Source organism: Melanerpes formicivorus, unplaced genomic scaffold (assembly GCF_026170545.1).
Source record: "Melanerpes formicivorus ecotype bairdi unplaced genomic scaffold, bMelFor1.0.p_v2 SCAF_35, whole genome shotgun sequence".
Lineage (NCBI taxonomy): Eukaryota > Metazoa > Chordata > Aves > Piciformes > Picidae > Melanerpes > Melanerpes formicivorus.
In genome coordinates this window covers 3338776-3354982 of record NW_027142387.1, presented here as the reverse complement: position 1 = coordinate 3354982, position 16207 = coordinate 3338776, and the positions used below count along the sequence as shown (strand labels likewise).

At 46.8% G+C, this 16207-nt stretch overlaps 1 protein-coding gene across 5 annotated transcripts in view; it reads right to left on the bottom strand.

The window, feature by feature from the left end:
- The window catches only part of AMPH (amphiphysin), a 120201-nt gene extending 104694 nt beyond the window's left edge, over positions 1–15507 (bottom strand). For 4 of the 5 annotated variants that reach the window (XM_068156863.1, XM_068156864.1, XM_068156865.1 and 1 more), the window contains exon 1: positions 15356–15507. In XM_068156863.1, coding sequence (XP_068012964.1) covers positions 15356–15424 — 69 coding nt within the window. In that variant the 5' untranslated portion in view covers positions 15425–15507. The remainder of the gene's footprint in view (positions 1–15355) is intronic. The other variant, XM_068156867.1, reaches the window with a different exon arrangement.
- Between the last annotated feature and the right edge of the window lie 700 nt (positions 15508–16207).

The window sequence follows — 16207 nt, the reverse complement described above, 5'->3', positions numbered from 1 at the left end:
AAAGACACTAAGAAGTTACCAATTTTCCCTTTAATTTTGCGTAGGTAACACCACTAAAACTTAAATCTTCACCTGGAAGTGCTGACCGCTGTTACCTTTAGTCCTATGTCAGCACTGCCCTGTGCTTATGAGACCCAGCTTCTTCATTGTTTACTAAATTATAAATGTTCTAAGGTTAAGTTCTTCAATTTTCACAGCATATATCATATAATAGTTATCCAGCAGTCTGTTTGGGTTACATTTATATTGTCACATGAGTGTGCTTACTCTTCACATTGGCATAAAGTCATCACAAAATTCTTTTAAGACTGAATATAAAAGAATTCTTTATTTCTAGTTCCTAAGTAATATGGAAAATTACATTGAAGAGAAGGTAAATGTTTTCCTGCAACTGTCAATAGGAGTCACATTTTGTTGGGTATGTATCCCATTCAGGACAGACAAACCCTTATGCAAAGGTAAAGCAAGGAACTTAGGAGTTTTTTTTATCTTAGTTGGATGTCTACCAGCTTCCCATTGCAGCCAACCTCACATGGCAGGCTGGTGCTTAGCTGAGTTTCAGTGGCCCAGGTGGCCAAGAAGGCCAATGGCATCCTGGTCTGTATAGGAACAGTGTGGCCAACAGGAGCAGGGAAGTCATTCTGCCCCTGTACACTGCACTGGTTAGGCCACACCTCGAGTCCTGTGTCCAGTTCTGGGCCCCTCAGTTTAGGAGGGATGTTGACTTGCTGGAACGAGTCCAGAGAAGGGCAACAAAGCTGGTGAGGAGTTTGGAGCACAAGCCCTATGAGAGGAGGCTGTGGGAGCTGGAGTTGCTCAGTCTGAAGAAGAGGAGGCTCAGAGGAGACCTTATTGCTGTCTACAACTACCTGAAGGGAGTTCGTAGCCAGGTGGGGGTTGTTCTCTTCTCCCAGGCAACCACCAACAAGAGGACACAGTCTCAAACTGCACCAGGGGAGGTTTAGGCTGGATGTTAGGAAGAAGTTCTTCCCAGAAAGAGTGATTTGCCATTGGAGTGGGCTGCCCAGGGAGGTGGAGGAGTTACCATCACTAGAAGTGTTTAAGAAGACACTGGATGAGGCACTTGGTGCCATGTTTTAGTTGATTAGATGGTGTTGGGTGATAGGTTGGACTTGATGATCTCAAAGGTCTTTTCCAACCTGATTAATTCTATTCTATTCTCTCTTTCACTGCAAGGGATGCCCAGTGTGACCATGTAGCAGTGTTAGGTGTAATTTTCAATAGTACAGCAGGTACTTTTGGCCCGGCAGGAAACCAGCTGAGCACTGCTGCTATAGCTACAGCTGGTTTAGATGTAGACAACCTTAAAGCAGAAATTAGTTTCTGGTGCTTTTTGGAAAGCCTTTCCACATCTGGAAAGAACACTGGAACAGGCTGTCCAGGGGTATTGTGGAGTGTCCCTCTCTGGAGATATTCAGAACCTTCCTGGATGCTTTCCTGTGTGATGTGATATAGATGATCCTGCTCTGGCAGGGGATTTGGACTGAATGATCTTTTTAGGTCCCTTCCAACCCCTAACATTCTCTGATTCTGAGATCTTTCTGCTATATCCCTTTTTTTTTTTTTTTTCTCATATGACTTAAAGACAGAAATCCATCACAATCCACCAGAGGTGTTCTTTTTATCAACAATTAATGATAACACCTTCCCTGAAGCAGAACTGAAAATACCCTGAGCATGAAAGAATGAGAGATGAGGAATAACAAGGGCTTTGCATTTGAGAATGACTTCCTCCCACCCCGCCCTGATCCATTAAATGTGCAAACCTTCTAAGATGTATTCATGTGTAATATAATTTGCTTGATTAGCAGCTGCTTTCCTGTAAAGTAAGGAATCTTTCTGCCTAATAAAATGTAAAAGAAAAATCCCTCTTTAAGCTAAAGGAGGGAAAAGTCTGGACCAGGTTTGTATTACTACTTCAAACCCACAAACCTTTCTGCTAACAGATCCTACTGAGCAACCCAACACCACTATTAAACCTTGCACTTCGTGGAAAGTTTTTGGTAGGGTGGGCTATTTGGTAAGGGTACATGAGCAAACGTTGGTAGAAATGCTTTGACTCATACTGGAAATTGGATACTAGAGGGGACAAAAATTACTTATTGCTCAGAAAAATACATCCTTGAGAAATGTGGCTTAGCAAGCCGAACACTATACAGTGCCTCCTTTGAAATATACTTTTTAAATCAAGCCCAGTTCAAATAGTTCTTTTCCAGATAAACACTGCTATAGAAGTCAGCCCTCACTATAGAAACCAAAACCAAATGGCAAAACCTGAGCTGAGGCACTGAGCAGAACGCATTGTACTAAAACCTACATTCATCCTGCAGTCTGCAAACATGTGTCCTTGATCCAAAATATTTGTCAGACCATATTTGAACTTGATTTCACAAGTTTTGTTCCTCCCTGTTGTGCCATATTGCTATGTCATGACTCTTGGAGATGTGACTCATTAAAGAGTCAATGCCATTCAAATAACACGTGTGTTCATCAGCTAACAGATACTTCAGCCTCTTCCTGATTTGCTTCTCAGCTTGGCTATCAAACCAGATTCTCAGCCAACTTCTGAACTACAATTTATTTTTATCCCAGTAAGAAACTTTGCACAAAAGATGCTGGCACTATGCTTGTAACAAATATGTTCTTGGATTGGTGCTCCTGGAAAACATGATGCCAGGGTGGTATCACAGTATCACTAAGGTTGGAAGAGACCTCAAAGATCATTGAGTCCAACCTGTCACCACAGACCTCATGACTAGACCATGGCACCAAGTGCCACATCTAATCCCCTCTTGAACACCTCCAGGGATGGTGACTCCACCACCTCCCTGGGCAGCACATTCCAATGACAAATTACTCTCTCCATGAAGAACTTTCTCCTCACCTCGAGCCTAAACTTCCCTTGACAGCTTGAGACTGTGTCCCCTTGTTCTGGTGCTGGTTGCTAGAGAGAAGAGACCAACCCCTTCCTGGCTACAACCAACTTTCAGGTAGTTGTAGAGGGCAATGAGGTCACCCCTGAGCCTCCTCTTCTCCAGGCTAAACAATCCCAGCTCCCTCAGCCTCTCCTCATAGGGCTTGTGCTCAAGGCCTCTCACCAGCCTTGTTGCCCTTCTCTGGACACGTTCAAGTGTCTCAATGTCCTTCCTAAACTGAGGGGCCCAGAACTGGACACAGTACTCAAGGTGTGGCCTAACCAATGCAGAGTACAGGGGCACAATGACTTCCCTGCTCCTGCTGGCCACACTATTCTTAATGCAGGCCAGGATGCTGTTGTGTTAAGACTAAAACCCTCCTCAGCTCTGCAAAACATCAGTGAGGTTTGCCTTCTCTGAAGGCATGTGCTCTTCAGACCCTGAAAGTATGGATTTCATAGCGAGGCAGTTTAGAACAAGAACATAGGGTAGAAGTAAGTTCAAAAGCCCTGAGGTATATATGGCACTGTCTCAAGTGAATCTGGAGCAACAGCACTGCTGGGCTAAACCCAAAGGTGACCAGTTAGGGGAAGCTCCTGCAGAATCAGCTGGAGCTCCTCAAAAAACAAAGCATACATACCTAGCCCACTGTAGACTCCTTCAGCTTGCACATTTACAGTTCATGCACTGCTGTCTTAATTACCAGGCAGCTTTGCTCTTTGTTTCACCTTCCCTGTCTTTCAGTGTTTCCCCAGATACTCAGCACTGCTTAGGTGGCTGCTGTCACTTTATTCCCAGCTTCCCACAACATCAGGAGGTCCATGGTCAACCCTGCAGACCCTGAGGGAATAGCCCTGTTCCAGCAGCACCATCTGTCCCTCCTCTCATGCACAACAGGACATAAATAAACCAAAATGAACATTCACTACTCTTTGAAAGTCTGCAGTGGCTCAGTAGTGACTACTAAATGTGCAGACATCTCTAAAGTGAGCAGCTGAGCTCACCTATCAAGTAACCAGATGGGACAACAGAGGTCAATTTTCTAAGTGACTTTGGTGGTTAAGTCTGCAACTGGTTTGGTCAGATGTACAAAAAGAGAGGAAAGGAAAGGGAAAGCAACAAGGAAAGGATGATGGGAGAAGAGAGGGACAAAGAAGGAAATAAACAAGTATGAAGGAGGATACAACTGTTCTAATACTAACTCCACCCACACATTTTTGCAGAGGATTAAGTAGGACAATGTTTAGAGATGTGCTATCAAGAAAGCTATATTTTGGCAGTTTGCAAGACTGTCACACCAGAAGGAATATGTTTTTTACTAATTAATCCAGCAACTATTCAAGAATAAGGAGGGAGAGCTGTACTATTTTTTAGTATTAAAGACATTTCCCTGCACTGTTGTACTTCCACATTTTTTGAAATCCAAATTCTATATTCCAAGTTCATATTTCATCTCCAAATGTCCAGCTTGTTTCTGGAGTCCGGCATCCATCTTCTCACCTGGATATTAACCTCATTCTGCTGTAGCTATTTTCCACTTGCTGCTTCACATATAGCAAATCCACTCCTCCAGTACTTCCTGAAAGTGGTCCCCCAGTGACTGCACTCTGGTTGCAGCAGCTAGCCATCCCTAGCTGCCAGGGTTCCCTTCAGTTACTGCTGTGCACTTTTCTCCCTAAGCATTTCTTCCCTGAGAAAGGTCAGCCATGGGGACATATGCCCTAGGCCTGCACCAGACCAACCTACTTCTGGACTGAGCTGTGCTGCTGCCTCTCTTCAGGCCTGAATATACCCATGAATTTTTCTTTTCCTTTGTTCTGCCTTTGATCCCAGCACTTCTGTTTCCCCTGTGGTTAGAATTTGTTTAGTACACATCTGAAAAACATGAGGCAATCAAGTTGATTCTTTCCTCTCTGATTAGTCTCATTAACCATTCCTTATGATTTTTACAGGACTAAAATTTGTCCTATCCTTAAAAATAATTTTGAAAAAAATATTTTATGCTCACATCAGATACATTTCAACAGTGTGCCCTGTGTGTTTGGAGCAGCTACACCAGTGTGAAAAGAGAACACCCACAAACCAACAAGGATTTAAGTGGTAATGGCAGGTTGAACAACTGGAAGCTTTGTTTAAATATAAGCAACAGTGTCCACACACAGATCTATATGGGTTTAATAAGAGCAACACATTTTTATTCCGCTACATGCCCTGCATGCAAATAAGCCTTGAAAGAGCTTCCTGAATCTAAACCTAATGTATGCATTCTATGTGAAAAATCAATGCCATTCTCAGATCTCAAAGGCTGATTATTCTGCACAGAAAATGGATTGCCTTTATTCAATCAAGCTTCTTCCCTGCATGCAGCATTTCATCTACTTTGTACTTAATGTGTGTTAACCCTTGGGCATGTGGGTCACTAACTGGGCTTTGCTGAGACAAAGCATGAATCATTAGTAGAAATTACTGTTCCCATGGCACTGCAGACCATCACCTAGCCCAGCTACAACCACCAACCCTTTGCAGTTCTGTAAGGACACAAGCAAATGCTTACCAATAGTCACAGTCAAGAAAATAAAATTCTGATTCTCTGTATTCTTTAGGCAATTTTCTCAAACCCCTATTTGTTAAAAATAAGACATCAGTCCATTCTTTTAGTGGCTTTCAAACTGAAGCCTGGGAAAAGGATCAGCAGTTTCCTTTAAGCTTCGTTGTGCAGAAATGTGTACACACTATAAAGATGGCATCCTGTCAAATGTTCCTAAAAAAAAAATAATAAATATTGGGCCTTATTCTCTGGAGTAGAAATTATTTTTCAAATGGTTGTTTCAGGAACGGCCCAAGACTTTGGCAAGCCTTCCTCTCCTCTTTTGTATCCTAGATAAAAAGGATTGATTGTAGTTCAGACTGTAGCACTGGCCCCACTAACACTACAAAGCACAAATTTAGCAGTCTTGTGGGTACAAAAAAGTGGGGTGCAAGCGACTGCAAACAAGACTTCAAGGAACATCAAATGAACCAATCTGCTACAGACACAAGGAAAGCAAAGTAGGCTATCGTATCTATCTGGGAGCAAGCAGGAGGGTTTTTGTCAGGGAATAAAATTAGTGGCAAGAAAAAAGGCAACACAACAACTGAAACAACTAAGAACAGGACACTGGGAAATCAGACACTTTAACTGTGATCCAGCCCCTGACTTCACAGTTCCCCCACCCATAGAAAGGCTGTTAACTCCTCTCTCGTTGCCCCACCAACCTCTTTAGAAAAATATCTAAACAGCATACTTCCAAGTGCTTGTCAACATTTGTCCCCAGTTCTGCAAAGTTTTGCAGATATTCCTGTCATACAGGTAATGAATAATTACAGAGAAATCAGAAGGAAAGGTGAAGCAGCCAGACAGAGGAACAGCAAATATCGTGCATTAGCTTTCACATAACACAAATGGACACTTCAGAAGAGTGTTACATATGCATTTACCACAGTCCCATGTGTTACCTTACCCTCAAAAATGAATCAATTAGCAGAGACACAAGACAAAGTGACAAAATTACTTCTCCAGGTTGGTCATTGGTTTATGATTCTAGCAACTCTTGACTGACTAACTACTTGCTAAGTAAGGCAGAAAAGATCTTGCCATTAAGAGAGCAAAAACTTAGTCATGCACAGCACTGATGCTGCAAAACATTCACCTGCATATTTTAGGCAGGTAAAAAAATTCCCCCTGCCATTTCCAGGTGGGTTGAGGGAGCTATGGTTGTATTTGTTCAGACAACTGCAATAAAGTGTTACAAGACATCCTTCACCTCTTATTTTTGTTTTCTACCACACTCAGGAATCTGTCAACTCCCACTTGCTGTATTACCTGGCAAGCCAGTAAAAGGGACTCCCCACAGCTTGACCAGCCATGCCAAGTTGCTGCGGGCAGGGCATGCACAGGCATGCTGCTCTCACTTCCATGCAGACCTTCATCTTATACTTACCCTGATTTTTCTCTGTCATCTACCCCCCACTGAAATAGCCTGAGATGACAGAACTTCAGCAGTTTTCTCTGCATTTCTTCCCCAGGAAATTTTGTCCAGTGAGGGAAGGCAAAGTGTATTCATTTCTCCATGGAGTTTATGTGTACATTTATTTGTGTTTAGAAATGTCTCAGCCGTTCCTGGGGGGAAACATGCTAAACGGTAAGAGCCTGAGGAGTACTGCTGTAGAGAGTACTGGCCCGATACTCAGTCTCCATGAATGTCTCAGGGAGAGCAGATGAGCAAGGCAGGTCTGCTTTTGTCAGGGTATTGAGGTGGTCATAGGTCTTAAAGGATGGGACCAGCCTCCTCTGGGATGCCTACCCACACCCTCTACTGCCAAGGCCCCAGGGGATGTGTCTCAGCTCAGGCTGGGGCCTCCAGTGTGCTCATCTCTGCCTTCTGTCTCCTGGGAGCTGCACTGCAGAGAGCTGCTCTCCTGGATTGAACTCTCAGCCCTGTGTCAGAGCTTGCTGTGCAGAGCTGAGCATCACACGGCAGAACTGTGCTCTTCCGTTTTCTGCACTTTAATGAGTTGAGGAGCCACGAGCTTGTTATTTGCCTGAAATGCTGGGGGCTTCCAGCCCCTAAAACACTTTTAAAGACACAAGAGACAAATGATACAAGTGCAAAGAATTTACTTTATTTTTATTTTATGGTATATTTTATATTTTTAATGTTCTATTATTTTAATCCTGTTTCAGTTTTCAGTGCTCATCTAAGCACTACCACAGTGCCCAGGCAAGGCAGGAGCAGAGCTTGCTCCTGCTGCAAGATTGCACAGGGCAAGAGATGCAGAGCAGGAATGGTACCTTGGAGGTGCTAGAGCAGCAGCAAGAATCAAGCCAAAAGAGCCTGCAGAAGCCGTGACAAAGGGCTGTGCTTAATGCTACAGAGCAAGAATCGAGTCCTGGGGAAGCCAAGAAAGCTTGCCCATCCGGGGAGTCCAGAAAGCTTCCTTTCTCCTGGATGTGTGGCCATTTGGTGGGGCCCAAGAAATGCTCTCCCTGTCCTGAGACTCTAGAAAGCTTGCCTCCTCCAGGGTGGGCGGCCCAAAGGCCACTTTGTGGAGCACAAGAGTTCCCTCCCTGTCCTGCCAGTGCAGAAATCATGCTCCCTCTGGAGGGATGGCCCGAAGGCCACCTTAGGGATGAGTGGCCCAAAGGCCACCTGTGGAGCACAAGAGTTCCCTATCCTGCCAACGTGGAAAGCCTGCTCCCTCTGGAGGGGCGGCCCAAAGGCCACCTCTGGGCAGAGCGGCCCAAAGGCCACCTGTGGAGCACAAGAGTTCCCTCCCTGTCCTGCCAGTGCAGAAATCATGCTCCCTCTGGAGGGACGGCCCGAAGGCCACCTTAGGGATGAGTGGCCCAAAGGCCACCTGTGGAGCACAAGAGTTCCCTCCCTGTCCTGCCAGTGCAGGAATCTTGCTCCCTCTGGAGGGGCGGCCCAAAGGCCACCTTGGAGGAGGACAAGCAACAGAACCTGGCTGGCTCTAAGTGGCCCCAAGAAGCCACGACAAGGAGGGGGACGGTACTCAATGTTGCAGTGAAAAAGAAGCAACTCCTGCGGAAGCCAAGAAAGATTCCTCATCCTGGGAGTCTGGAAAGCTTTCTGGGTTTGGATGTGCAGCCCAAAGGCCACCTTTATGTAACACAAGGAACAGGCATCTGGCCAGAATGGCTCAATAAAGCCCTGAACAAGGGGCTGTGCTCAGCGCTGTAGAGGAAGGCAAAAAAACCCCAGGGACACTTAACTGTCCATCATGAGGGAAAAAAAAGCCTTCCTCCCCCTAACTGCAGGGCATGAGAGGCCATCTTCCTGGTGCATGAGCAGCAGGCAGTAGCCCAGCCAAAAGGGACCAGAGGAGCCCTGACAAGTGGTCATGCTCAGTGCTGCAGAGGAAGGCAAAAAACCCCCGGGGACCAGTGCCAATCTGCCCCGGGGGAAAAAATTCCTTCCTGACCCCAGTGCTGGCGATCGGCTACTCCCTGAGCATCCGAGCAAGACCTGCTCCCTCCTCCCACAGGCATGTCATGACACCCAGGAGATACCCAAGCCCTGTTCTCCCTCACTCTGGAGCTTTTATCTCAGGGTCTTGCCAGAGTGGCTAAATGTCCCTGGCCTGATCGAACTTAGAGGAAAAGAATTCCTCCCGTGCCTGGCAGGGACACCAGTAGGTGTTGCAGAGCACTGGGACTCCTGATATCATCTCTGCATCCCAGTTCTTACGACTACTAATGCTGCTGTCGCTGCCTCTGCAGGGGATGAAGATGCTGAGCACTGCAGGGCTCCTGAATTGGTAGCTGTTCTCATCTCCAGCACCCTCGCCTGCCTCTGGTCTTGCTCTCTCAGCCCTCACCAAGTAATTTCACCAGCCCCTCGAAGCCTCCCTCTGGGATGTCTACAGGCTGCCCTGGGCAGGTCTGACAGCAGGCACCGCAGGACGCTGCCTTTTGTAGTGTCCCAGGGCACTGCCGGTGCCGTTGCCAGGTGACAGCCTTGTGACATCAGGGTGCCAGCCCCGCCCACCATCGCTCCGCCCACCGCCCCTCTGCCCAGCAGCCTTTGGGCAGCTTTTGGAGTGCTGGCTCCAAGGCAGCCCTGTACCCTGCTGGCTTTGGTAGGGGCTGTACCCACCCTTGGTGGCCCCATGCAGCGGGCCCCCTGCTGGGCATCGCTGACGTGTCCTCTGCTACTCGGTTGCAAAGGACAAACCTTGTGCTGTTCCTTTTCTCTCAGGTCATGCCAGATAACAATCCTGCAGCCCACAGACAACCCCTATTAGTCGGCCCCTCTCTGCACCAGAGCTAGCACCCATGAGTCTACCTTGGTCTACCTGGTCCTCTGAGTTGGTGGAGCACAACCGTGGGAACAGTACCTTTCTGCCTGTGAGCACTGAAGCTTTAAGGGACTTGCTGTGTCAGCTGAATGTTCACAGCTCTCGGGGGCCTGATAGGGCACATCCCAGAGAACTGAAGGAACTCGCAGTTGTTACAGCAGAACACATTCTCAGTCATCTACAACAGAGATCTTGAAAGGGAGCCTGGGGAGGTCCCCATGGACTGGAAGCTATCTCCAGTGTCATTCAGTTTTTAAGAAGGGTGTGAGGGAAGATGAAGGAAAATAAAGAGCTGTTGTTAGTCTAACCTCAAGACCTGGAAAAAATAGGGAGAAAATCATACCAAGTGCTACAGAAAGGCATTTAAGGATCAAGTCAGTCATTAGGCATAATCAACACGTGTTCTCAAAGGGAAAATCCTGTTTGACAAATGTGGTATCTTTCTGAGCTAAGGTCACCTGCCTGTTGGATGTAGTTTTCCTGGGTTTTAGTAACGCTTTTGATAGAATCACAGAATCATCCAGGCTGGAAGGAACTCTGAGATCAAGTTCACCCACTTCACCCACTCCACCAAGTCTGTCATTGCACCAATGTCCCTAGGCACCTGATCTAGATGGCCCTTAATGTCAGCCTTTTCTAGTGCCTGAGAAACATTTCCATGATTTCTTCCCCCCCTCATGTCCAGCTTAAACCTCCCCTGGCGCAGCTTGAGACCTTTTCCTCTCATTCTGTCTTTAGTTACTCATGAGACAAGACCAGTGTCTACCTCTCTTCAACTTCCTTTCAGGTAGTTGTAGAAAGCAATAATGTCTCCCCTCCTTTAATAATGTCAGCCTTCTTTTTCTGTAGACTAAACAGCCCCTATTCCTTCAGCCACTCTGCACATGGCTTGTTCTCCAGGCCCTTCACCAGCTTAGCAGCCCTTCTCTGTACCTGCTCCAGGGCCTTGGTGTCCTTCCTCTACTGTGGTGCCCAAAACTGAACACAGTATTCAAGGTGCAGCCTCACCAATGCTAAGCACAGATACTATCCCTCCCAGCATTCCTATGGACAAGTTGTCCAACAGTGGGATGAGCAGGTACACAGTGTGCTGGGTGAAAAGCTGTTTGGGCAGTATGGCTAAAAAAAGATTGTAGTGAATGGGGCTACACCTGAGTGGCAACCACGCACCAGAGCTGTTCCTTATGGCTTAAGTCTGGAGGCAGGAACTGAATGCCTGGCTGGTAACTTGCTGATACCAAACTGTCAGGAGCTGTTGACTCTCACAAGGGACAAGAGACATTGCAAAAGGATCTGGATAGATTGGAGCACTGGACAGTCATCAGTGGCATGATATTCAATATAAACAAGTGCCAGGTTCTGCTCCTGGGACAGAGTAATGCTGGGCACAGGTCTAAATTGGGAGAGGAGTGGCTGTAAAGCAGTCCTGCAGAAATGGAACTGAGGGTTCTGGTTGACAGGAGGCTCAACAGGAGGCTCAACACGAGTCAGCAGGGTGTGCCATGGCAGCCAAGAGGGTGTTTGAAAAGGGTATGAAGGTCCTTGAAAGCATCCTGAGAAAGGCATCAAAGCTGGAGAAGGGGCTGTTAGGCTTGTCCTCTGAGGAGTGGATGAGGACACAAGGTTTCTCTAGTCTGGAGAGATGGAGGCTGAGGAGTGACCTCATTGTTAACTCTAGCTTCCTGAGGTGGGGAAGTGGGAAGAGAGAGATGCTGATCTCTTCTCTCTGATTCTCAGTGCCAGGACACACAGGAATGGCTCAAAGTTGTCCAGGCGGGGTTTGAACTTGACATAAGCAAGCACTTCTTTTCTGAGAGGGTGGTTAAACCCTGGAACAGGTCTCCTGGAGAGATGGTTGGTGCCCCAAGCCTGTCAGTGTTTAGGAGGCATTTATGTGGTCTATGTCCTTAGTACCACGTTTGAGCTTTTGGTCAGCCCTGAAATGGTTAGGCAGTTGGACTAGATGGCTGTTGGTCCTTTCCAGCTGAACTGTTCTAGTCTATTCACTTAAGAGATGTTGAATTACAAAAGGGAGGATAAGGACATAACTAATGTTATAAATTGGGTTAGCAGTTTAAATTCAAGTTTCCAGAGGAATCTAGGAAAACAAAAGCATCCTTTTCACCCAAGTAATCTTGTCCTCAGAACTGACTCAGCCAGTCTTGATTACCAAAACATCAGGTTTCAGTATAAATAGACATTTGAATGCATCAGCATTTTTTACTTTCATGACTGGGATGTAGGCTCCTAAACTGCTCTAAGGCTTTTAAAACTTTAATCCAGATTCTTCAGCTGACTGTTGCCAGCTTCCAGCAGATGCTGCAAGCTCAGCATGTCCGTGCTTCCTGAACTTTGGGAGAGGTAACTGAAGAAATGCAATGAAAAGCAGCATGATTTAAATGATCAGATAATCATTGATTCAAAATCATGGTGCCAGAACACATGTGCTACCAACAAAAGTATCATCTTCTGGATGATGTGAAAAATGAAGTGACCAATTATTATTTTGAGCTGTTTAATATAGTGTTTTATTTTGAGTGCCAGCCTGGTCCAGCCCATACTGGACAATTGCCACTTTCCCCTCATTAGCACTTCAATTCAGGATTAAGTGTGTGATTTCTTACCATCTTCAGTCTTAAACTAGTTTTCAACATCGTTTGCCATATCAAGCCATTGACACATTTACCTCACCCATTTCCATGGTGTAACTAAATATTTATGTTATCTTGTAACATCAAAAAACTCGTGGTGTTTTGTTGGGTTTTTTTGGGGGGGTTGTTTGCTTTTTTTTTCAGATCAAGTCTGCTCTATGGAAGATGGATGATTGCTTTCGTTTAAACTAGGAAAACAGCATCAAAGGATGTGTCCACATAACTCTCAGCTCTAACACTTGTAATCCAAGACAGATTTGCCCCCCCCCCCCCCCCCAAAAAAAAAGATGGGTTTATGTCAGTTACTTAGTTTCTATCATATACATTTATAATAAGACATACATATATGGGCACATGCACCACCTACACCATATAACTAAAATTTCTCCTAGACTGCAAAGAACTGAAGATAATGACATCATCATTAGGAAAAATATTTGCCATACATGGAAGCTTTATGTTTTACAGCCACTCTATGTTTTTAAAACATCAATGACAAATAACAGGAAACAATCTATAAAAGCTGTGTAAATGCAATTGACTATATGGACACATTAAGTAAACTGAAGGTGCACAATTTCAATATAAGTAAAAAGACAAAATAACTCTGAATGTATTTAAAACCTCTTTAAGCCAGTGTGATATTACACATCTGTCACGATGCCATTCCATTCACTCCTAGATACAATGTAATTGTTGTCATCAAGTACCCAAAGCAAACAAACAAAACCCCAGCATTCTATATCGCTCCAATTTGGGAGCATTAATTTCACTCTTTTAGGCAACGTTTTAGCAAAACAATGCAAGATTTTATGTTGTATAACCATAAAGAAACTCAAAGCCAGCCAGAATTATAGACATAAGAGAAGAGATGTGCACAGCTCATACAATATGTATGCCATGAAGAGAGAAGCTAAGATACAGAGCTACAAGGTACTATGACCTACTCTGCATCAGATCACTAAGAGCTTTCATCCTCTGTAAACAAGCAATGTTTAGACCCATTGACATAAGAAACAACCAATATGCTATAGCAAGGCCAAAATTTCTAGATGCCCGACTGTAACACATGCAGATCAAGCCAGACATCAAAGCAAAGGCAGAGCAGCCCAGCCTCCCAAGCCCAACAGCATACCCGGCTCACATCCAAGGCACTCTTTGGGGGTTGAGGCAGCTACCCTGAGCAGTGTTTGCTAGGACACCAGGACCTCGGGTACTCAGATTAAGGTGTGCTCTCTGATATGCCCACACATTTCTGTAAACAAAACCTCCCATGTTTGAACACCATGAAGAAGTACATGTGATTTTGAAGACATATCAGTGCTTTACCAGACAGTTAATTATAGTAACAATGATAAAGACACAAGAAAACACGTAGTATTTTTAGGATTCTACTCCAATTATTGGTTCAGCTCAACTGACACCATAAAGTCACAGGATCTCTTCAAAGAATTTAAGAGTATATTATGTATTTTGCTCAAAACCAGCTGCAGTCCAAGCCTGCAGGAATGGAAATGTGTCATGACTTTGGTATGGAAAAACCTAGTATATCATGACCTTGTGAGCAAGATGGAAGTGTTTGAAAGGGAAAATCTATCATCTGCCTGTGACAGCCTCAACTATCATATTCTTAAATTATGACATGGTTGCATATGAGACTTTTCTACATAATGCTGCAATTTTTGTTCCCTTAGAGCTTCCATGCATGGCAAAAATTAACTGGGGATTTATAGGCAGTGAAGTATGAGAAGCAGTGGTCATAAAATCATCTCTTTTAATTCTCCAGAGGCCTATCACACAGGGCATGTAACAACATAGGATACATGCTAGAGGGGTATAAAGGCTTTATTAGCCGTCGAAAGAGATGATTTGCAACGTTTGCTGACCACTGTGCCTCCCAAATTGATGCTGGGAACAGCTTTATAAGAAACCGCACTAGTAGCTGACACGGGTACTATATATAGCCACACGCAAACGCTTTTCTGCTTGGTTTAATGCCGCTGTCTGTGGTCCTGTTCTGGGACATCACGCAGATTTACAGCTCTCGGCTTCTATTAGTGAAGCTCGACAAAACCGAACAACGGCCAACACGGCCCTCATCGTGCCACCAAGACTCCTGCCAATACCACTCGACTTTGCCGCTTGGTCAGTTTCAGGCGACGGGAACCGGTACCCAGACTTCCATGCCAAAAACATCACCAGCTGCACGTGTTGGCCGGCCTCATGACATTTGGGGAAGCTCCCCAAACCTGAAACAGCGGCTGACGGAGGCGCCGGCCCATGCCAGCACCCCCTTGTTCCGGCCCCCGCAGGTTTCTGTCACATCGAAGGGGTTTTTCTGTCACAGAGCGCAGCACGGAGGATGGCTGCAGCCGGGGATGAGCCGACGCGGATATTAAAGGAAACGAAATCCTCTTAGGCGGGCTGGCGGCGGGTGGGGAGCCGAACCGAGCCGAGCTCTCTTCTCCAGCCGCGGTTCGGGCCACCCCACCGCCCTGCGGCCGCAGCCACCCGGTTTGTCCCCGCAGGGAACCCGGCTGCTCCTCAAGGGCGAGGAGACGGTGCGCTCTCTCTGGCCTGCGGCAGGGGGACACCGGGGACCGCCCGCATCCCCCCACCGCGTCACCAGAGGGAAGGGATCTGCAACCGGGGCGGCCGGAATGCCGGAGCCAGCGGCACGGCGGGGCAGGGGGCAGCTGGCACCCTTAAATGGGCCAGTTACATAATAATGTGGTCAGCCTGTCGCCCACCCCGCACCGCAGCAGCGGCTCTTTATCCCTGCGGACGGGGAGAGGGAAAACCGCAGCCGCGGGCAGTGAGCGGGGCCGCTCACCGACCCCGGGCACCCGCCACCGCCCCTCCTGCCCGCCCTTCCCTAGCGCCCCACCACCACCCGCCTCTGCAGCGCACCTTCTCCTGGGCACGGTTGAGGCGTTTCTGGACGTTTTTGGCGAAGATGCCGGTCTTCATATCAGCCATGGCTGGCAGCGGGGATGGGGAGGGCAGGGGGGAAAGGCGGGCGAGGCAGAGCCCGGCGGCGAGTGGCGACGGCGAGGCAGGAATAGATGGATGAAGGGAGGGAGGGAGGAGAGGAAGGAGGAGGAGGGCCTTAAAGACACAGCGAGGATAGGCGGGGCCACCGCTGCCTCAGGTGAGCCACAGGCTCCCCCCCGGGAGGTAGCTGTTGAGTCCTCGAAGAGCTGGCAGCTTTTTCCTCTGAAGGTGAGACTGTTCCTCTAGATAATAAAAAGCATCAAGAGAGGTAAGGGGGGGGTGTGTGTGTGAAGGTTTTCAGGAGCCACCAGTGCTGCAGCATTGGATGGCCATGTTCAGACTGGGGTAAGCCCCCCTCATACAGCCAGACAGCTTGAGGCACACACTCACTCCCCTAGAAATGTCTACCATGTTACATTCACCTAGTTTCCAAGCTCTTTTGATGCCTTTTTGCCTGGTTTTGGGGCTGCAGCATCACAGGTTTTCAGCATAGGAACTAGGTGCTGCAGTTCACATACCAGTTGGCATGGCCAGTGGCTGAGTTTGGCACACCATGTGCGATACACATCAACTTGTCTTCATAATACTCTCAGAATCTTCCTCCTATCCATCACTCTTTTGTATCTTGGTGTAACAGCCAGAAGCAATAAACTGGCTTCAGACTGGTTTAGGTTTGTGATCTCATTCCTGAAATTATGACTTGCAGTCAAAACTAGAAGATAGCCGCAACAAAACTCTTTGCCCTCCCTTGACACTCCAGTGCTCCCC